General features: G+C 45.4%; 2 protein-coding genes across 2 annotated transcripts in view; one reads left to right on the top strand and one right to left on the bottom strand.

Moving 5' to 3' along the window:
* FUCA1 (alpha-L-fucosidase 1) overlaps nucleotides 1–1,234 on the bottom strand; it is a 113,218-nt gene extending 111,984 nt beyond the window's left edge. The window contains exon 1 of the mRNA XM_078680819.1: nucleotides 665–1,234. Within this exon, the coding sequence (XP_078536945.1) occupies nucleotides 665–1,002 (338 nt within the window). The 5' untranslated portion in view covers nucleotides 1,003–1,234. The remainder of the gene's footprint in view (nucleotides 1–664) is intronic.
* Nucleotides 1,235–1,362: 128 nt separating this feature from the next.
* Nucleotides 1,363–22,421, top strand: part of HMGCL (3-hydroxy-3-methylglutaryl-CoA lyase) — a 218,970-nt gene continuing 197,911 nt past the window's right edge. The window contains exon 1 of the mRNA XM_078680817.1: nucleotides 1,363–1,563. Within this exon, the coding sequence (XP_078536943.1) occupies nucleotides 1,441–1,563 (123 nt within the window). The 5' untranslated portion in view covers nucleotides 1,363–1,440. The remainder of the gene's footprint in view (nucleotides 1,564–22,421) is intronic.

The following is a 22,421-nucleotide window of genomic DNA, read 5'->3' as shown; positions in this document are numbered from 1 at the left end:
TGGGAAGCAATACAGTCTTTTTACAGACAATCACTGTGCTATGTTGTATATCGGCACTTTGTGTTTCTACCGACCTTTCACTCTTAATATATAATGTCCACAGGTATGGACAATATGATTCCAACACAGCATAACCCTCATATTTTACATACAGGGCTGAACAAGGTCAAAAACCTGCACCCAGTTTCTCTAAAGCACTTGAAGTGATAACCGGTGTGCCTTTGGGTCCTTGCCATCTAGGTGTTAGGCTCCAGGCCAACATGATAATTGAACAAAAGAGGGCTGGGCCTGGTTCTAAGTAAACATAAAAAAAGCTCCCTCACTGCCTGGAGGTTGCTGCTCTGAACAATATGTTAACAACATGCGGGCGCTGCCGATTTATGTCCCGGTGTCTGAAAAAGTTACAGGTCAAATTCAGCATGGGAAGGCCATCTAGCCAGCATGCAATAGCTGCTGGAACCCGGTTCCGACGGGTTGCCCTCCACTTTCTAACACTGGAATAATAAACTGAAATCAATTCAACTCAAACAGACGCCTCCCTTTCATAAATGCGTGCAAACTGTCAAGGTATATGGATGTTGGCGGTGCGAGCAAAGCAACCCGAGTGCTTTGTTTTAAGTATATCCCTCCCGTCCCGCCACCCTTGTTACTTTCCCGCACTCACTTGGCCCCCGCAGCCTCGAAGAGCTCAGCCCACACGTCCGGGTCGAAGAACTCTGCGGTGAAGCCGGGTGCGAAGTCGGCGTACGTCGCACCTGGGGCATAGTTTTTTTTCATGAAGTTTACGTAATCCGCACTGTGATCGCCTTCCCAGTGCCACCAAAACCATTCGGAGCCGTAGGAAGGTACCGAGAAGACTCCCCAGTGCAGAAATATCCCGAACTTGGCCTCATCGTACCAGTCAGGCAACGGGCGCGCGTCCAGGGAATCCCAGTCGGGGGTGTACTGAGCCCAAAGCGTTGGGGCGGCAAGCAAGAAGAGCACATGAAAAAGTAGAGACATCTTGAGCGCTACTGACAAACAGGGCAATGGGTAGTGCAAGATATAGCACAGCGCTTCCGCCACACTTCAGAGCAAAATCCGCACTGCGCACGCGCCTGTCAGATGTCTCACTGTGAGCAAGAAACTGCGTTTGCTGCCAGGCAACGCTTTTTACTTCCGCCACACAGACCACTACGCACGCGCTTAGCACCGGTCCCGAGGCATTTTCAGTGAAGGCTATTGCTTCACCGCCGTAACCTCATAAACCTCTAGCATGACACAAATCAGCATCTCCGCCAATGGCAAACTCTGGTCAATAGACGTAAAAAAGGGACTAATACTACGGGAATGCTTTCAAGTTTTGTGAACGTACAATGACCTATCTAAGATGGCTGCTCTGACAGCGCTCAGCTGAGTTTAATGCTCAAACACGTCTTCTAGTTTATTTCCAAGGCAAATATGGCTGCGGTGTTGCAAGATCTGCACAAAATGTCAACGCTGAGCAGAGGTCAGAGCGTTATATCTGCCCTATTAATGGGCCGAAGTGGTTTTTCCAAGGCTATGGTACAGGGAATACGGCCGGTAAGTTCTCTTGCCGACCTTCGGTTTTGATTACAAAGCTTTACCAATGGAAGAGTTTTCAGTCTGCCATTAGAGTTGGTACCGTTTTCAGATAAAAACATTCCGGCTATTTGTATACGTTTTGCTATTCCAAAAGAGCCAAGATCAAGTAGATGAGAGAGAATTTGCAAAACATTTCCGGTATTCATTTACATACATGCCAACATTTTAGAATAGGAAAGTGAGGGGTATTAAAAATAATTGGGAGAATGTTCCCCCCACCCCCATTAATTTCTATTGAAGCAGAGGCAATTTCAAGTGGGGACAGCCAAAATAAAGCCATTTCGGGCTTAAACAAGCATTGAAAATGCAATAGGTCCCGCCTTTGATTAAGTTAAAGCCATTTGTGTTGTTATTGGTATTGTATAGCAAAGCAAATGGCTTAAACTTAATCAAAGGCGAGACATATTGCATTTTCAATGCTTTTTAGTCCCTTTAGAAGACATGAAATGCTAATAAAAACTCAGGGGTCCCCTGTCGACTTTCATTTTTCACTGATCTAAGCCATCCGACGCCCAAAGCGCTGATGTAGCTGTCAAATGCATAGCAAACTTTACAATTGGCACCACTAGCTGTGCACGTGTCCGCTCCCACAAGAGCTCTTTAGACGAGAGTGTGTGTTTGAAGGCAGAGATGATACAGTAGATAAAGCGGGCAGAGTAGTGAGAGACTCACCTCCACCCCGACTACAACTGACCGGCTCCAAGATGTCAGTACCCTTCGGGAAAGTTCGATAGATGGCTTGAACTTTCTCGATTTAATTTTGAGGCTCAAGATGTTAAAGGCCTCAGTAGATAAAGCGGGCAGAGTAGTAAGAGACTCACCTCCACCCCAACTACAACTGACCGGCTCCAAGATGTCAGTACCCTTCGGGAAAGTTCGATAGATGGCTTGAACTTTCTCGAGGAAAAAGGAAGCCAGGTCCTCACAGTGAGAATCCGAACAGATTTCCGCCACCGTTGCTCTTTTGGCCATCAGGTCCTTTAGCACCTTAAAGATGAGTTTCGATGGATTAGAACTGTTCTGGAATTCTTGGGCATAAAAGGTTGCACGTGTTCTGCACACTGCCCTATGGTATATTTTAATTTTGGCGAGGTAGCATGCCTTTTTCCTCGGATCATACGATTTTCGCCACTTCCTCTCAACCTGTCTACAGGCTTTTTTAAGAAGCGCTAGAGAGCTGTCATACCAAGGGCTGGGCTCTTTTGTGCGACACCTAGACCAGACCATGGGGATCAGTGAGTCAAGAGCGTGGGTAATCCACTCACAAAAGCGATCATAACCACACTCCACCTCTGTTAAGGGGCCCAATGGAGTCTCTTCCAGAAGATGGTAGAGATCCTCCAATCTCAGTTTGTTCCAGTGTCGCCTAAACACAGTTCTTTCCTGCGGTTTAAAAGGAGACTCATGAATGGAACAAAGCATTTTCACCAACATATGGTCCGTCCAGGCGATCTGAGTAGGGCATAGAGCTCTAACCCCCTCTAAGTTGGTAAAAAGGGTCAAGGATATGCCCTCCCATATGAGTGGACGATGTGACCAACTGGGTAAGTTGCAGGGCCTCTAAATCAGCCAAGATGCTACTGATAGAAAGGGCAGTCGGACAGTCAAAATGGAGATTTAGATCCCCGATAATATTAAAGTTAGAGCATCCTTATGCCACAGTGCTAATTAAATCAGGGAGCGCGGCCCTGAAAGCAGAGTCACAACCCGGAGGGTGATAGATCAAAATACCAGAAAAGGTGAAGTGATTACTAATCGAAGCTTTAAAAAGAGCGCTCTCACAGCCCGGTATTTTTAAAACTTTCCATTCACACGGATAGCACGACTTGATGGCCAGTGCAATCCCTCCCCCTCTAGTAGCACGATTCAGCGTGTAGATAGAATAATCCGGGGGAAAGGCCAGATTCAGGATAAAAGTGTCCGTATCCTGCAGCCCAGTTTCTGTCAAAAAGAACAGATCAGGGGACTCGTCCTTGATAAGATCATATATCTCCTGATGATGTTTGACCAATGATCTCACATTTAGGTTCCAGATGGTGAGTTCTCGCAGTCCTATCGCGCTCTTGTAAGAACGAAGCGTCTCCACCGCTCGAATAGGGACAGGAGAATCCAAGGACCAGCCACCACACGTGCACCGGTACGGACCACATAAAGGGCCAACAGGAGTATGATCACAATTAGTAACCCGACTCCTAATGGCCAGCAGTTCCTCTCTTCAATATAGAATAGTAGACAACATGATCCGAGAGACTAAAACTAAGGGTTCTGCCACGCCCCGCGCCTCCTTAGCGCTGACTGGCAGGACTCTGGCACGACTCAGGCACAGGGAAGGCGCACCCGCTGTGCGTCACCGCTGCGCTCAGAGTAGTGCGCCTTAAGTAGGCGTATCACGCTTCGCCAGAGCGCTAGACCGCTCTAAAATGGCCCCCAAGAATGACCCCTTCGCTCCCAAGATGGCGAGCGAGATTGAAGCTCCCCGGAACCGGACCCGCTCAAACGGCGGTGGTTTCCACCAATATTATTATGCAAGTAAGTGGGCATGGGGGCGCGTGAGCACACAATTAAAACCAGGGAAAAATAAAAATAAAATTAACAGAGATGAGAAAACGGAAGATTAAAATGCAGGACGCTCGTACAACAGTGCTGGTAAATGCTGGTAATACTGCCTACTATGTCCCGCAGAAATAGCCGACAATGAAGGAGTTGATGTTACAATATGGCAGACCCTCCTGGAAAAGTTCTGCCAAAAAGTTTACAAAAATAGGGAAGTGATCTTCCCTATTTTCAGCCCCCGTCCCTGTCAGTTGTCGACAGACAGTGTGTGTCTTTTCTGTTGGTCTGTGGATGTCAATGGGTGAGGTGGGGTGTGTAGGGGACTGTGGTACAGGCCAGGCGAACTGGAGAACGGTGGATGTTCGGCGGACAGGGGAAAAGGGAGATGGAGAGAGGCAGAGAGAAGAGGAGAGAGAGAGAGTGACAGAGAGGTGGGGAGAGAGAGGGGGAGTGGGAGACAGACAGACAGAGAAGGAGAGAGAGAGGCAGATGGAAGAGGAGAGAGAGAGGAGTGAGAGACAGAGACTGAGAGAGACAGAGAGGAGAGAGAGAGAGAGACAGACAGGAAAGAAGCAAGACACGTGAAAAACCTGGGGGCATATTATCAAGAAATATGCCCTTGAGAATTCCAATAGAAGCCCATGTTAACACCAGAACCCGGGCTTCTATGGAAATTCTCAAATGCATATTATCATTATCATTATCTCTGCTTTAGCAGCATTTTCCTGCGGAGAATTCAAGAGAATATGATTGTTGCATTCCAAATGGCAAACATCAGTCCAGACATTCTGCTCACCTGGTCAACAGCGCAAATGAAACTTTTTCTAAAATGTTTTACTCCAAAACTGAGCTATGAACTAGACATTGAACATTGTAATAAACTATCTACTTACAAACCCTTTGCAGACCTACTGGAATATAAACAAATCCAGCCGTACACTGGGTTTACCTTAACGCATGGTGCGAGGAGGGTGATTACTATGCTTCGACTGGGCATCCTACCTGTATTAGCATTTACATCGAGATGGCTATCTGGAAGATCGCCAAAATGTACACTATGCGAAGGGGGTGTTCAGAATGTTGAGCATTTATTATTCGTATGTCCTAATCTTAATGTAACCATAGCCCGTGCAAGATACCTAGACCCTATCTATCGTTCCTGCAGAATTACAACGGTGAAGGAACTTATGATATTGTGCAAGCAGCCTCCGAATGAATTTGTATGCTATAATTTTTATAAATTTTTAAAGTTCTTTTTACCTTTATATTGAAAAATAATGGAATTTTTAAATAATGTTAATGTTATTGCCTTTCTTGATAATATGCCCCCAGGTTTGATGGCAGTACGGGATATCCTGGTGCAGGGTGTGGGGGTCTTCTGAGTAAGGGATGTCCTGGTTTAGGGCATGGTTGGGATCTTCATAGTTTGGGATGTCCTGGTATAGGGTATGGAGCCTTCAGATTAGGGGATGTCCTGGCATGGGGTCTTCTGGTAGGTCCCTGAAGGATGCTTGAAGCGGTTTTATTTATTTATTTTATTTAGTGTATTTTTATAAAGGGCGGACATTACCCGAAGGTGTCAGGGCGCTGTACAATAGAGCTAGTTACATTACAAGAGAAAAGTAGTACAAAATAGAACATTACAATTTACAAAGAAAAACAGGAGACTAAAAATGAAGGGCACACAAACACAAAATCCAACACAGCATGCAGGGGTGAGGAATGTACAGGAAAAAATACAAATTTACAATGACGAGCAACCTTCCAAGAGGGGCCTGAGAATGAAAGCTGTGCCAGTAGTCAGTCCTAGTTTCTGCCCTCTCACTACAGCGCCTCAGGTGTTGCATCTCGACTCCTCGGTGTGAAGCTGGAGCAGGGCTGACAAGAGGGCCGAGGCAGAGGCGACCTCAGAGGGTGGAGATGCAACACCCGAAGCTTCAGGCCCTCTTTGGAACCGAGAGTAAGGTACAGTTTGGGAATAAATGGTACTGGCTGTCGTAGTGAGAAGAGAAAGCAGAACCCGGGAGAGGGAACAGCTGAAGGAGGCATGAGGAAACTTTGGGTGAACTAGAGACAGAGACCCACGACAGCTGGTATTACTGAAGAGTGGACACGTGACACCATAAACCACGATGGGGCCCTGTGAGCAGAAACCAGAGATCACAGCAAACTGCACCCTGGGGCAACAACTGCACACTGCCACGGGGGGTGCAGAGCTAAGACTGGGACAGGGTGGTACCCGGGACAGGGAGCCGATCCTCGGGCCAAGAGAAGCAGCAAAGGGAACTCCGGGTCGAAGGAAGGGAATGCTAACAGAGACAGCTCATGGACAGAGGAAGAAAGGGGCTAAAAGGCGCCAACTGATGCCACCCAGCAAGGTCCTGACAGCCGGAACAAGGCACGCATGCAAAGTACAAGGCAACATGAAAGGAGGGGAACAAAGAAATACAGTGAGGCGAGGCTGCTCCTGACAAAGCAAACTGTCATAGAAGGCAGTCACTGCAAACAGGACAAGATGCTACAAACGCAGTGACAGGGATGCATGCTGAGCATCACAGGAGCGTAGCACCAGTCCCAAACCCCTGCTCGTGTGGGCAGTGACGTCAGGGTGGTCCCCTGGCCCGAGGACAAGACCCTGACTATGACCCTTACCTCACGCTAATGATGGGACACCATTTGCAGCATCATTTGTATGTTTTTTTTTCGGTCTGTGAGATAGGGTGCCAGTGCATGCGTCTTTCTTTCGGTCTCCATCTCACCGTAGAGACAGTGTACAGCTATTGAGTGTAACTAGAGATGATTTTCTTTTTTGTTCGTCTTACTAAAACTCTGACTGAAAGTTACTTTTCTGGACCCTATTCCAAAGGCTCCCCATCTAAGATAGGGTAATAGCAGGAGTTACCAGCTACAATGAAAATACCCGACCCGCGGTATCTCTGTGGGCCCGGCGGGTCTCGTGCACATCCAGCAGCCCCTGAAAACACTGTGGGACCGGGTGGAGTGGAGGAGGTCCATGCGGTAAGTCATGAGGGGTTGACACCATGAGTTACCCGCATCGGGTGACACCAACCCTAGTGACGCCACTGCCAGGAGAGAAGGGAACCATGCTTGTGATCGCCATATCTAAGTGATCAGTATCAGCGAGGCTCTCTGGTTCCTGACTTGTGCTGCCACTCGCTGGATGAAGAGAAACAAAGCATGTGTTGGACCAGAACATGAGCGTGACGTACCTAGGGTGCTTGTTTGTTCACGCCGTCGAGCCCGAGTTCTTACATTAAGAAGCTACCTTACTGGCGGGTTTTTGATAATTGCCAACTGTCAATTGTCTAGCCTCTGCGACGACTTGTATACCATTACAAAGGACAACAATAGGATCTAGAAGTTTAGATTTCGAGAATTCACACTACTTTGCAGATAGGCAACATTTCTCTATTTGAGCTCCATTCCGGTCCGCTTATATACCTCCAACAGTGCAGCTTATCTACCATCATATCTCGATCTTGAAAGGTCCACATTGCCTATCCGTTTTCTTTCCCATCATTTGTGCCCTGAAGAAGATGATACCCAGTGAATGGGTGTCTCACTGAAATGCGCATTGGCGCTTGAATACAGTTCCTGTTAAAAACTGCCTTATCCTATTCAATCTCCCTATATGGGAACTTGAATGTTTTAGCCCATTTCTAACATTTCTATTATGCTTTTCTTTCTACGTATGAGTGAGGTTGTCTGAGTATGATACTGTATGTATGCTGTGAGTGATGAATGAGTAAATGGGACCTGTTTTTCTTTGGAACTGGTAATATATGATCTCTTAATGTGATAAATCAATTTTCTACTAAATATATAAAAAAATATATAAAAAAATTGTATACAGAAAACCAAAAAACAAAGTAATGTTTATATAAATGTTCTTGCCTTGAAGAGCATGGTTATTTCAGCACATTTAGAGTGGGTATAATTATCAATCGATGCATAGCATAGCCCAATCAAATAGGTAGAGTTCTCATTTTTGTATTTGGAGGCAGCAGTGCCAGATGTCCTTGGCCAGTTCTGCCAGGGCCCGCGTGAGGGTACCACCAAGCCGGTTGGTGTAATACACCGCTGTCGTGTTGATCATCCTCAGGAGTACACAGCATGATACTCTTTCCCTCGTAAGTGATCGAATAGCAAACGATCCCTCCAGGAGTTCGAAATAATTGATGTGAAGGGATAGCTCCTCCTCCAGCCATCTGACTCCCGTGGGGGTCGATTCACATCTGGCTCCCCAACCCAGACAGGTGATGTCCGATTCTATCACTAGATCCGGGCAGGAGCCGAAAATCGCACGGCTGTTCTATGCTTCCATGTGGCCGATCCACCACTGGATCTCCATCCTGGCCTCTAGAGTCAGCGCCACCAGCTCGGAGTACGTGAGTCCCCTCCAAAGGTGAGCCGCCCTCCGTCTCTGCAGAGCTCTGTAGTTGAGCGGTCCCGGGAAGATAGCCTGTATCGAGGACTATAACAAGCCAACAATCCTAGCTAGTTGACACAAAGATATTCTGTCCCTTTGAAAACATTCTTCAGTTCTTTCTTGATCTTGCATACCTTCTTGTCCGGCAGGCTCGCTGCTCTGGCGTCTATGCAGAAACCTAAAAATATCATGCTCTGCTGTGGGGTCGGGTGCGACTTCTGTTGGTTGATAATGAACCCCAAGTTCTGAAGTAGAGATATGGTGGTGTTCAGGTGAGCCATCTGGAGATCTCTTGATCAGAAGGATGTCGTCCAAATAGATGACTAACCTAATGCCACGGTCCAGAAATACTCCTCCACTGGTTTGAGAAGTTTTGTAAAGCACCAGGGTGCCGATGACAGGCTGAATGGGAGAGTCTAAAATTCGAAGATTTGCCCCCTCCAGTCGAATTGGAGAAACCAGCAATGGGGAGGAAAGATGGGGACCGTCAGGTAGGCATCCTTGAGATTGAGATGCGCTAACCAGGTGTCCTGTTGAAGTAGGTCCCTGAGGAGATGGATCCCCTCCATCTTGAAGTGGTGATAGACCAGCCACTCGTTGAAGGACTAGAGGTTGAAAATATTTTTCATAGACACCCGGGCCTTGTCAAGGGCGAGAACGTTGAGACAAACCTCCCCAACTCCTTGACCAAAGTTTTGCCTAAGAGGGTGCTTTGAGCTATAGGACCTTCCTCCGAAGAAGAAAGCTCCCCCAATTTGGGATCTATCTTTAATAGAAGGGAACAACGACGTTCCACAAAGAGGGCGCAGTTGGCTTTACTGAGGAGGCAGACCGCCCTCTGCACCCAACCCGCTACATCGTCTGTGAGGAGAGGCTTCCAGGACTGTTTTGCGTGCTCTGCAAGTTTGATAATCTTCGTTGGGGGTCCCACCACGTCCAAACATTTGTCCTGGCATACCCTCCAGAATCGGTCGATCCCATTTTTGGGCTCCCTCTTATATTTGGCAAAAAAAGTACACAGCTTGAGGTCAATCTCAGGAGTCGCTGTGACCTTATCCCCTAGTGATGCCACCCTCTCCAAAGTCGTCACCCATTGTCCCGGTTATGTGTTCTTCTGGTTGGGTGCTTCCTTCAGCCTGAGCTCACTCTTACGGAGGACTTCGGTCAGACGACTAAAGCCATCCAGGTGCCCCGCGTTATGTTTCCCAGCCTTGCGTGTGGGAACTGAAGTTACCCCACTAGGCCCAGCCTCCCTGCCCCCCAGGATTCCTGTTCCCTTGAAGACCTGGACCGACAGTTTGTCGACTCTCTCCTGCAGAGGGAAAGTTCATCTGAAATGGCTCTGGAAAGGAGCTTGTCCACCTCTGCAGATGCAAGTGTGGGTGCATAGTCATTGTCCCGTTGGGACTGCATTAGTAAAAGGGTGAGAGCACTATCACACCCTGTGAGAAATCGTACGGGCAGCCCCCTTGCCAGTACTCTGCGTCCAACAGTGTTTACACTAATGATCACAGTAATACTCTGTGATCATTCCAGCAGCTTACAACCCTTACCGCATACGCAGTGTCAGGCGAGGGTTGGGAGGGAAGCAGGCACTGAGCAAAACACTCGATTCCCCTCAGCGTGACACAACCACAGGAGCGCTGTCGAGCTGCTGTGCATCGCAAATGAAAGCGCTTGAAAGCACAAAAGTGTGCCACCTAGCGCACCCGCGCAGTATCAGGAGACGCACTCGGGCAAAATGCCTACAGTGCGTAATAAAGCGGGACAGTCGGGTGCCGCTGCTGAAAGCGTGCCCGCAGAACAGAGTCTCAGAAGTACTCACAAAGAAACTACACGCCAGATAAAGCCCAAAAACATTATAACCCAACTAGTCAGGAAAAAGGAATGAAAGCGACTGAACTGACGAGGAGCAGTGAAGAAAGAGGAAGGACTATGGCATGATCTGGATTATATAGACTCATAGACTGTTAACTGATTGGACTATTGGTGGCCATGGTTACTCCCTGTGGTTCATGGGAGTTGTGGTTCTGTTACATTTTTTTTTACTTTATATGAACTTGCTCTTAATAGAAGGTGAAGAAAGTAATGCATAATCCTCGCCTCTGGTCCTGACTTAGAAATATAAATATCAGAAATTACACCTATTTGAGCAAGCAGAAACTCTAAGTTGTTAAACCACTGCAAAGCATCAGCGCTGCTGGGAAATTCCATCTCTAACTGGCTCTGCGTGAGACTGTGATTGCACAGAAGTAGCACACCCAACTGCTCCCACCCACTCCTCTAGTCATCTCAGGAGGATAAAATATTTAAAAAATGGTAGTGGTCAGAAAATACAGACAATTACCGCTTGTATGATAGCGGCTATAGTTAGTGGAGCTCTGTAATACTCTGAAGACAAATGGTTTGTTACATTTCTAGGTTTTCTTAAATGGACTGAAAAGTGCCCAGATGCATTTTAGCTTGCTGCACAGAGCTTTAAAAAGTTTGCAAATAAATAAATACAATCAAAAAAAGTCTCGTAATCTTTTCGGGAATCATTGGTTCCAAATAAAACATTAATGTGAGGAAGGGCAATACAAGAAGTATTGTATTGTAATTGAATTTATATAGTGCTTACTACCCTCAACTAGACGTCAAATCGTGTTTTCGGCGAGTAGCCCACTAGTCCGGATCCCATAAAGGATTAGTGGTGAATAAGTATAGTGAAAATACCAAAGTAATTTGAGTGGTGGATATGTTAGTCAGTTATTTGTTTTGAGAAGGATAGTGGAGGGATAGAAGAGGGGAAAAGGTTTGCATTTATGTAGCGCTTGCTACCCTTGATGGGGTGTTGAAGCACTTTTTCACGACGTGGCACACTATTTCGGAAACCAGAAAGGATTAGTAGTGGATTAGTATAGTGAAAATATGAAAGTAATTTGAGTGGTGGATATGTTAGTCAGTAATTTGGATTGAGAAGAATAGTGGAGGGCTAGAAAAGGAAAAAAAGGTTGCATTTATTTAGCGCTTACTACCCCTGATAGGGTGTTGAAGCACTTTTTCGGTGAGTAGCACGCTACTTCACAACCCATAAAGGATTAGTGGTGAATTACTGTAGTGAAATATGAAAGTAATTTGAGTGGTGGATATGTTAGTCAGTTATTTGGATTGAGAAGGATAGCGAAGGGGTAGAAGAGGTAAAAAGGTTTGCATTTATATAGCGCTTGCTACCCCTGATGAGGTGTTGAAGTGCTTTTTTGGCGAGTAGCATGTTGCTCCGGAACCCATAAAGGATTATTGGTGAATTAGTATAGTGAGATATGAAATTAATTTGAGCGGGGGACATGTTAGTCTGTTATTTGGATTGAAAAGGATAGTGGAGAGATAAAAGGGAAGGGTTTAGAATTTTCTTTGTGTTTTTTGTTTTGGAGCTCATAGCATTAGGAAGAGGCTTGGGATGAGTAAAAGGGAGGAGGAGGGGTGCCAAGTTCAGGCAAAAAGTAAACAAAGAGCAACTGATGGCGCTGTGGTCTGTGTTTAATGATGCCCACACTTCTTTCCCAGTGACAACACTGAAGAGAGAATAGAATATGCTCACAGCACCTTGAAGAAGTGAAAGATTTAAAAGTAATAATAACATCATAGAAGCAGACAGACAATAAGTAACACACGCAAAAGGGAAACGGGCTGTCAGGAAACTGCAGAGAATATACATGCCTTGCATTGGGGAGTCAATCCAAGCAGAGATTTTGAATACTGTACAGTAGGAATGAAACGTCAGTGTAGCATCTTCTAGCTCTCAGAATCTGTCCTTGAGAACTGAAAGTCCTTATTTTACTCTTGCTTTTGATCTGAAAATAAGGAAATTAACCACTCCATTATAAATTTGTTGAGGGATAACATTGTCTTAACTGTATACATGAAATTTCCATGGAATACTTTAGTAGTTGATAATGTGACAGCAGAGCTACAGCCATATCGTTTCTTGTTGGGATAATCTTTGCCTCTGTGTCCTTAATAAAATTGAAAATTCTTGGTCACAAATGTTAAAAATATTTTGATTCTATGGCAGGACAAGAGGCTTCAGATTATGCATGTTGAAAGTTTAACAACAATCATAGAACAGGAATTACTTACTGGCTTATGATAGGACTCCTTGATAATAGAGTCAGATGATCAATCAGCCATTTAGATAATTTCGTCTAAGCAAGCACCCACTGCTAAGAGTTTGAGGGCATGGCGCCTGTAACAGTGTGGGCCCTGAAAATGGAGACATCCACTGCAGCTTCGGCTTAGAGATACTTCAACCACATGCTAAGGTAGGGCAAGATACAGGCATGTAGGGATGAAGCAAAGAAATGAGTACCTGAACGTCAGGAGTCCTCCTGAGTGGTGCTATGACTTTCTCATATTTGCTTAGACAGAGGACCACACACCATTTGCAATCCCCGGGCAGAGGGGTAAATACTGCTTGTTTGGTGGTTAATTTGGTATGTTTGGTAATGAGGAAAGTTATGCCATCTACCTACCAGGTCAAGGGCTCGAACGTCTGAGACACGTTTACAGGAAATCTGGCAAAGCGGAAGCGTTAACTTAGCAGACAGTTGTTTCTCGATAAGAGGGAGCTGTCTGGCCAGGATTGCAGAAACTTAAGCACCAAGGAAACATCCAATAAGCTTGACTATCTAGGTTTTGATGTCGCATAGAACGGGTTCACGGGTGTCTATTAGCCACCAGAAGGTGACCCGCTGATATGGCTTATCTATATTAGTTGACAGACTGTTCCATAAGAAAGGTCTTCAGAAACTAGTGATGCCAAAAAATGTATGACATAAACTACATCCATTGCCACAGGATCCAAACCCCGTTCAAAGCACCAGCATGCCCATCTTTTCCAAGCTGCCTGGTATATTATGTGGGTAAAGTCTGCCCAAGCTTTTTCAGTGAGGTCAAAAGCCTGTCCCGAAAGGCCTGGCACTTGCGAACATCTCCCGAATGCCTCCAAGCCATTAGTTTTAACTGATGGAGCAGGACAAGAGGATGTTGTTGCCCCAGATGGCCCAAGAGAAGGGTGGCGAAGCATGGTAGGAGTAGGGGACAGTCGCAAGACAGCTCCAGGAGAAGGGGAAACCACGCCTGTGTTCACCAGAAGGGAGTAACTAGGACCAACCCTGGTACCTGTTGTCTAACCGGAGAGCTACTCATAAGATCATATAAAATGGGTGGGGCCGAGGCATAATTCAGTCCCGTCCACATCTGTCAGAATAAATCCGGTACATGTGGTAAAGGGTCTGATCTCCAACTGAAAAAGAATGGTAACTGGTAAGTCAGTTGCCATGCAAAATGATCCGTCAGACACAGACCCTACAGTTGCATTATCTTGGAGTTCAAGTTGGCAACTGTATTCTGTTTGTCTGGAAGGTGAATTACCATCAAGATCTGATGTTGTGGGCACTAGTTCCAGAAGTCTTTGGCATCTTTACAAGCAGACGTGAATGTGTACCACCCAAGCAATTAATGTACTGTACTGCTGAAACACTGTCCATCTTAAGCGGTATATGACAGTGGACATGACTGGGAGCTGATGATCGAATGGCAAAAGAACCTGCGAGCAAATTGAGATATTTTATGTGGACGGATAGTTTGGACTGAGACCATCCGTCGCCAGTGGTCAGGGTGCCACAACAAGTACCCTAGCTGTGTCGACTGCCACAGAATTCAATCACCAAGTCCGGAACTAGACACAAGGTGGCCCTCCCATTCCATGTGTACATCTGATAGAGCCACCATTGAAGTTTGTGGTGAACTTTGGATGTCAGTGGAATTTTGTCTGAGTAAGAAAGTCATTTTGTTAAATGAGAAATGTTGAGGCGTTGGAGAGCCCAGTAGTGGAAAGGACCGGGAAAGATCGCCTGAATAGAAGACTCCAAGAGGCCAACCAGTTTTGAAAGCCAACAAAGGGTTACGGTTTGCTTTGACAATGAACTGTGTAATCTCCTTCTGTATTGCTTGGATCTTCTAAAGAGGTAGGGCAAGAGTGGCTGAGATTGAATTGTCTGCAAAGTCCAGAAAAGGCATTTGCTGGGATGAACGAAGTCGAATTTCTCATAATTGATGGCAAATCCCAGAGCCTCGATAAGAGAGATTGTTAGGGAAAGATGGTGCTTCTGGTGTGTCTGGGTTCTGAGACAACAGAAAATCATCTAAATAGACTTCGGGCCCTGAGGTGTTCCACCACTGCTTTGAGCAATTTGGTGTAACGTCACAGGCAGAGGAAACACCGAAGGGCATTGCACAAAATTCATAACAGTTGCTCTGCCCTTGGAACTGTAAAAATTGACGGTGTGGAGGAAAAATAGGAACTGTCAAACAGGCGTCTTTTAGGTTGAGACATACCATAAAATTGCCTTCTTGTAAAAGGTCTCTCAGTAAAGGATTCCTCTCCATCTTGAAATGATGGTAGTGGATCCAAGTGTTGAAGTTCTTGAGATTGATCACGAGACTGAAGCCGCCGCCAAGGAAAATATTGCTCATAAACATGGCACAATCGCTTTCTTCAGGAGAAGGGCATTGATTTCTTGAACAGTAAATATTTAATTCGGAAGAGGGAAGTGGAGTTGGTTGGGAGGAGAGTTTGGATTAAGGGTTGCATAAAACTCCAATCAAAAACCTTCCTCGTATGTTATGATCCTCCAATTGTGTGCAAAGAGACAAATTCAGTGTCTAGTTTCCGGATGGGAAGAAGGGCTTTGGCCTACTATGGAAATTGGAATGGGTAGGATCTCTGTTGACGTTTCCACGTTGGGAACGGCCTCTGTATCCTCTCGCACTGGGAAGGAAAGCAGCGAGCACGCCTCTGTGCGTTGTTCCAGTTAAAGAAACATCATTTGGATTGGCTGCGGGGGAACCTTGTTTGGTTTTGTTCTTTGTCGGGAACGGAGGCTTTGGATTATGCTAGTTTCAAGTTGATCCACTGCATTCAATGCAACATCCACAACTGGTTTATGATAAAATACTTTGAAAGTGGAATCAGAGGACCAACCCATCGCAGTCATAATGTCCTCCAAATGAGCACCAGTGGAAAAAGCTTTGGAGGCGATTGCCTCATGTACTGAATGAGGCCCAAAAAAAGAAACCTCATTCTCAGCCTCGGCCAACGGCCATTTAACCATACGTACCAAAGTAGCCAAAGAGACTGGGCAGAAAGGTTTCTGCAAAGAAATAAACAATTGACCTGTAAAATCATTTCATAACTCACAAGTGCAATCTTCATAACACTTCAGGCCTCTGACAACACACACTTTCTGGTGATGTGGAAAAGCAGGCTAACTAATACATGTAGAAGCAGTTTTAATATGCCTAGACATAGTAAAATACACACCCGAAGGCGTAAATGCTATACCTACCAAATCCAAGGCCCGTACATCCGAAACACTTCTTCAAAAAATGAGGCCTAAAAAGAGAGTGAGCTTTGCCAACATTTGCTTGTGTGAAAGACTCGCATTAGCTGGCCAATCTCTAATAAAGTGTAAAATCACATCAGCGTCCCACACTGTGGAATATTTCAGTGAAGGAGGGCAAACCATCCTAATACCTCTTAACAACATACAGGTCAAAGGATGTCACCTACCGGTTTACCATTCAGATGAGGATGTCCAGCTGAAATAGCTGAAAGAAAGTTTTTCACAAGCTAGACCTTGACAAGCTATATCCGACAGGAAATTCACAATCGTATGGATTCTGATCCCACAGGATCCACATTCCGCTCACCACACCAACATACCCATCTACGCCAGGCAGTTTCATAGCGTTTGTACATAGAGGGAGCCCAAGATTGCGGCAAGAAGAACATTGCGTCCTGCAAAACTTCTGGCACTTGCCAGTGTCGCCTGAAAGTCTCCAAGCCATGAGGGACAAGAGCCCCTGAGTCACTATTGGATGTGGAAGGCCTGCCAGATCCTAGAGTAGATCAGGAGCTGAGAAAAATCGCACCGGAGAAGCGCAAGATAACCATATAGCCACTGGAAACCACAACTGAGCTTTCCAACAAGGGGTTGCTAGGACTAACTGCTGTCTGTCGACTCATTTGTGCAAGCGCTTTCTGAATCATGGTGAACGGGGTAAATGCATATAGCAGACCCATCGACCAGGGTTGGAGAAAGGCATCTAAAATGATCGCCTGCGGATCTGGTCTCCATCTTTAAAAGAGTGGGTTGCGAATTCAGGTGGGACGCAAACAGATCGATCATGTAAGGACCCCAATGCCGATTCAGTATCTGAAAACCTTAGCATGAAGCCTCCAGTCTCCGGAATTGTGGCGGAACCGAGAATTCCAGTCCGCTATCACAATGGACCTGTCCGGAACGTATTCTGCTGTTACTGATATGTGATGTTGAAGGCATTAATGCCAAAAGTCCTTGGCAATTGCCACCAAGAGAAGGGACCTCGTCCCACCCAACCGGTTAATGTACTGGACAACCTATACGTTTTCCATCCTCAAAAGGATGCAACAACTCGCCTTGCATGGCGATAGAGTACAAACTGCAAAGGAACCCACCAGCAGTTCCAGACAATTGATATAAAGTTCCTCCGTAGACCATCTGCCTCTCATCTCCACAGAGCCACAATGGGTTCTCCAACCCCACTGATTGGCGTCCGATTTGATTATCACCTCTGGAATCAAGGCACAAATGGCTGATGGCGCTGGTTTACCAGCTTCTGTTATTTCTAAAACACCATACTTACCTGGGCCCCAAAAACATTCACACAATAAGCTCGCAAACCCTGCGCTGAGGTTTAGGACTTTATCTGACTTGTATTTATGAATTTACCTGTACACTTTTTTCCTTACCAAACCATAATACCTTAATTTCCTCTGGTCGATGAATCAGGTTTTTAGAATAATAGGCATTAAAATAACATTTACTCTTATTTCTTTGAATGACCACAGACTCGGGAGAGTTTTAAAACTTTATCTATGCAATATTTTGTGAGTCAAGTACCAATACATGTCAGTTAATAACTTTTCAAGAAGGAAGATAATGATCAAAGCAAAAATCTTAAGAGACTTTGTAAAATTTCTAGACATTGGTGCCTGGGAAGGGTGAGAAAGGGAAACGGTACAAAGACATACCACACAGATTTATATTTACACAGAATGGTGCGAGGGCCAACCCCTGGCCAAGGGCTGGAAAGAAAAGGGCTCCCGACTAATCAGAAGCCAACAGGTCAGGACAGGACAGGTAACCTCCGCTAAGTGCAACGCCAGCGTCACACCCCTCTCTGCAGCTACTCTCATTCCCCTTCTAGATGGACAGAGTCTTCTCCTTCAGGAATCTCCCGATTCTTATTTGAGAGTGCTCGACCAGTCCTCTGAGCTCCGTGGCATCCTCGATCTCTTTCAGCATACGTTGGGTCAGTGACAGGTCTGTGACAAGTCGGACAATCTAACTGACTAAGCCTACCTTAGTTATACAATTTTGCAGGGTATGTACCACCCCCAATGTTTCAATATTTGTGTATTCCCTTCATTTGATTGGTCAGTGGGATGGGGAGAGGTCATCACACCATACTAATATGAAGTCATTTTTTCTTTAGTTTAATTGTTCTACGTTCCCACCCTTAAATTTACTTTCCCATGAATTTAATCCACCCAGCAACATTCATTTTTACTTTTAATACAATGTATTTTTTATTTGAACACATCTTCTTCCCCTCTCCGGGTCAAGAGGTAAAGTTCTCAGGTGCATCACTGGTAAGATGGGACTTGGCATCCTTTCAATGCCACCGCTCGAGGTCTTGCAGTGTTCCCAGCACATGCGCAGAAAATTCTCAAAATGGGGATTCAAGTCACCCTTTAGGCCCAAATACGAGCTAATAATAAAGTCAAAGACGACACATTAGAATACGAAAATAAATGAATGCACTGTATACCACTTATTTCTACTCTTATCCCATTATTTTATTTTAACTATTGCATTAGCAGATTAGCAAACCACACGATGTTTAGTTGAATCAAAAGCATATGCATTAGCATTTGAGTTTCAAAGTGGCCATTTTAAGCACTACTGCGCAGCAGCAAAGAATTCCCACCAAAAGCAAAGGACGTCATACTACGTAGATGCACTAGATGCATGCGCAGAAGAGTTCCCGGGTTTTCAGCAGCCATTTTAAGACACACAGATTACTTGTTAGTAAAGCACATGGTAAAGCTTCCCCATGATACTGAAATGTTATGTGGTGCAATTATTAGTATTTATAAAACATGTTGGTTAATTTGTTACATGTTATTTCGAGAGAATTGAATACAAGCAAGTTTCTTTACCTATGAAACCTTGCTCCATCATAGCTCTGCCATTCTAGGCATCCATATGTTCCAACCACCATGACATATCTCTCTTGGCATCTTCCGACAGCATTACCTGTACCGACTATGTTAATCCTCTGCAAAGAAGCAATATCTTTAAACGCTGAAGGTCCTAATAGTGAAGGTTCCCTGAAAATGCTGCCTGAATGGAGGAAGCTAATGTTGCAGGGATTCTGCACAAACGCAGAACTATGCGCAGGATTATGGGACCTTAGTGTATAGGAACTGGGTCTTCCTATCACCTTAGTATCAACGAGCCTCAAGTTGCTCAAATTTTGCAAGCCAATAAGGCAAATCTTCTCTATTCTAATGATGTTTGTCTATCACTGAATTCATCATGACCTGACTTATAACAAGACCACCACCATGGCCTGGTGACCGAGGAGCGGCTCCAGCCGGAGCCACTTGAATATTACGTGACATAAACTGTATGACACTTCTATGTATATGAATTAAATATGTATGTAATTGACGTAGCTCTACGAGTGTAACACCAAGATAATTTGGATGAGGTGTGAAACCAGCCAATACGGGCCATGTGGCTCCATCGACCGATAGCGGTCCTAAACGGACCACAGATACAGGGTGAGGAAGGGCGCCATTAAACCAAATAGTGTGCTCCCAGGCCGTCAACGGAACTTTAAGTAATCGATAAGGGTGTTAGTTTCACAGAACCGCAGCTGGTGTGTATTCATGAAAGAAATGATCTTTCCCTTCCACTGCGGGAAATGTAACCCAAGAGAAAAAACCTCAAAGCGGTAAGCCGCGTGTGCCTCGACAAAAAAATGAGATAAGCACCCGCAACAGGGACTCCTCGTTCATCACATGGGCAGTAACCGCAGCACGATTATGTGCCGCAATAGCGACTGTTTGTGCCATATTAGAAATGGACAGACAGAGAGAACGGTAGCGCAAAACTGGGTCTAACAGAGAATCTAAACCTTTTATAATTCAAACTTGAAAAACCTATAAACATACAAATATAGGAGGCTGAGCCCCCTCACCACGTACGCCTCTGGAAACGGTGAGAAGGTACAGTTGACAAGCGCAAGCGCTACTCAAGGGTCTCGTGAATAAGTACCAGAGCACACGTTTGTGGCGCCATGTTGCATGTATTCTGCACAAACACAGAACCATGCTCAGAATTATGGGACCTTAGTGTACAGGGACTGGGGCTTCCTATCACTGTAGCACCCATGAGCCAAGGACCGACTAGCTATAGTGTCTCACTTGCTCTCCTATGCACTCGCAGAGAAGCAAATGATTAGACACCCAAGAACACAACACTCTCATATCTCTCAGGAATCGCGGTAACAAGACACACCCTTTCGCTCGCACTCTTGTACTTGTCCATATTAAGATCTGACAGTGACACAAAACAGTTCAAAATATTTATTTTAACTAACGTGCCCTAACATGCAGTATACGTGCCACGACAAGCAGGAAGATGCATAGTACAAATATAGTAAGCACAGCTCCTCATCCGTAAATCATGAAGGGAGATGCTATCATAAGGACAGTGGAGCCTATCCTCCCTCCCCTTGGTGAGAAGCTGTATTATTATATATTAGAAGATCTCTGGGCTTTGTCTGCAGACCCCATACCTTAGCCTATAGATGGTAGATCTATATCACAGGTGCTGTCTTGCTCTTCTCCCTGGAAAGGTCGCTTTCCAAGTGTGTCACACCTAATTCGTGTACCCCACTAAAAACCAAAGTATATTGTTCAAACAACAGCTCCATCGGTATGTTTTGGCTAAGGTCTGGCCAGAACAACATAACAAGGGGCATTGTTGTTCAACCTTGCACCTAATATTCAGTCAAAATAATAGGAACATGCAAAGTGTGAACACAGCGATGAGTTCTCATGTGAAAGCAGTCATTGAAATGTTGCAAAAATAAAGCTGTGTAGTAACGTGCGCAAAAGCAGCAGGCAAGCTGCAATGCGCTCTTGCTAAGTTAGTGAAAAACAACAATGTCCCTATGGGCCACGTGACACCCTCCCCTTGGCCTGGTCATTAGCTCTATGCTAAGGCTAAAACAAACAATAAGCAGAGGCAAAACGTCTGAGTGGTAATCCAATTAGGATGGACATGAAGCTGGATCAAACTTTTATGTATTGCAAGACGGAAATTTTTTTGCCAATTGGGCACTCTAAAACCCGTCCATTCATATATAGTCTTCGGAGACTGAAATGCGGTGGGAAAAGCGGAAAGCCATGTACTCCAGAATGTTGTCTGTTCTTTCCATAGTAAAGAGGGATGCCATCCAGTTTAGTAGATCGAACGGGCACACATGCTTCTCATATCCAGAGGCTGTCAGGAGCAAGCCAGGACAACCTGCGCCAACTTCAATGAAACTCCGGTGAATGAGGTGCTGCGCACTGGCACAGGTACTCAAGTCTGCCATTGGTCCAAGCAGAGGATCACACAACAGACGCCAACCCACGGCACATGTCTGATCATGGGCCTTTTTATCGGACCCAATAACAGATCGTAATCCAGGGCACTGTGTGTGGTATTGGAGAGGCAGACATCCAGGGCCCACTGAGAAGGGCACCGGAGGCAGTGGAACAAAGGTTGCACGCAGGTGAAGTAGGCATAACGAAAGGTCAGCCAGTAGTCGATGGGAAAGGATGTCACTGGCATAGAACCAAAAAGCTGCCACATTTGATCACGGTACAGCTGCAACTGGGAGAACCATAAATCGAGCATCCATTGCGAAGCAATAGGAAGAGAACAAGCATGCTGCAAATCAACAGGAGCACCAAGGGAAACCCTCCGAAGGCGCTGGAAAAAATAGAATGGATAAAAGCTGGTATTACACCAAAAATAGTCTAGAAGGAAGAAACCAGGCCAGATCCCACGAGTTTAAAAAAGTGGGCAAGGCCCTCTGTATCAGAAACATTAAATATTTTGTGTATTAATTCTCCAAAATGTAGTGGGGGATTCATGTTTTGCAGCAAGTGTTTCTCACTTGCGGTTCTCGCCACCTGCAATTCGAAGGTCTCTCGAGCTGATGTGAGAGCCACTTCTTGTTGAAACAATAGCACTTTGAGTCTGCTTAGTTTATTGAAATCTGTTTTCAAGGTTGGAATGGAAGGCCAAAGTGAGCTATCTACAGTCCCATGCGGAGATGGAAACAGGACATTGCTGCAACATGTAACATGTTGTGAAACTGTTACTGTATACGGGATACAAGCCCGAAAGCCGCAGCAGTCGTGGTTATTTAAGATAAGAAAACTACCATTAGAAGCAATGTTAATGCAGGCATAATAGCTGGGACTGGTGTACATTTAAAAAAACACATCAGATTAGGGGCCGAAACGTTACAGGTGCTGTGCGATTTAACTTGTTTACAGACTAGGGAATGTCCCAGGGTGGAATCGCAGTCCTCTTAAAAACTTCCTTATCTGAGCTCTGACATCTGCATGTGAAAGGTAACAACTATAATTCATGAATAAATG

This window comes from Lissotriton helveticus, chromosome 3_1 (assembly GCF_964261635.1).
Source record: "Lissotriton helveticus chromosome 3_1, aLisHel1.1, whole genome shotgun sequence".
Lineage (NCBI taxonomy): Eukaryota > Metazoa > Chordata > Amphibia > Caudata > Salamandridae > Lissotriton > Lissotriton helveticus.
The sequence above is the reverse complement of the archived record's forward strand: the minus strand, read 5'-3'. Positions and strand labels throughout refer to the sequence as shown.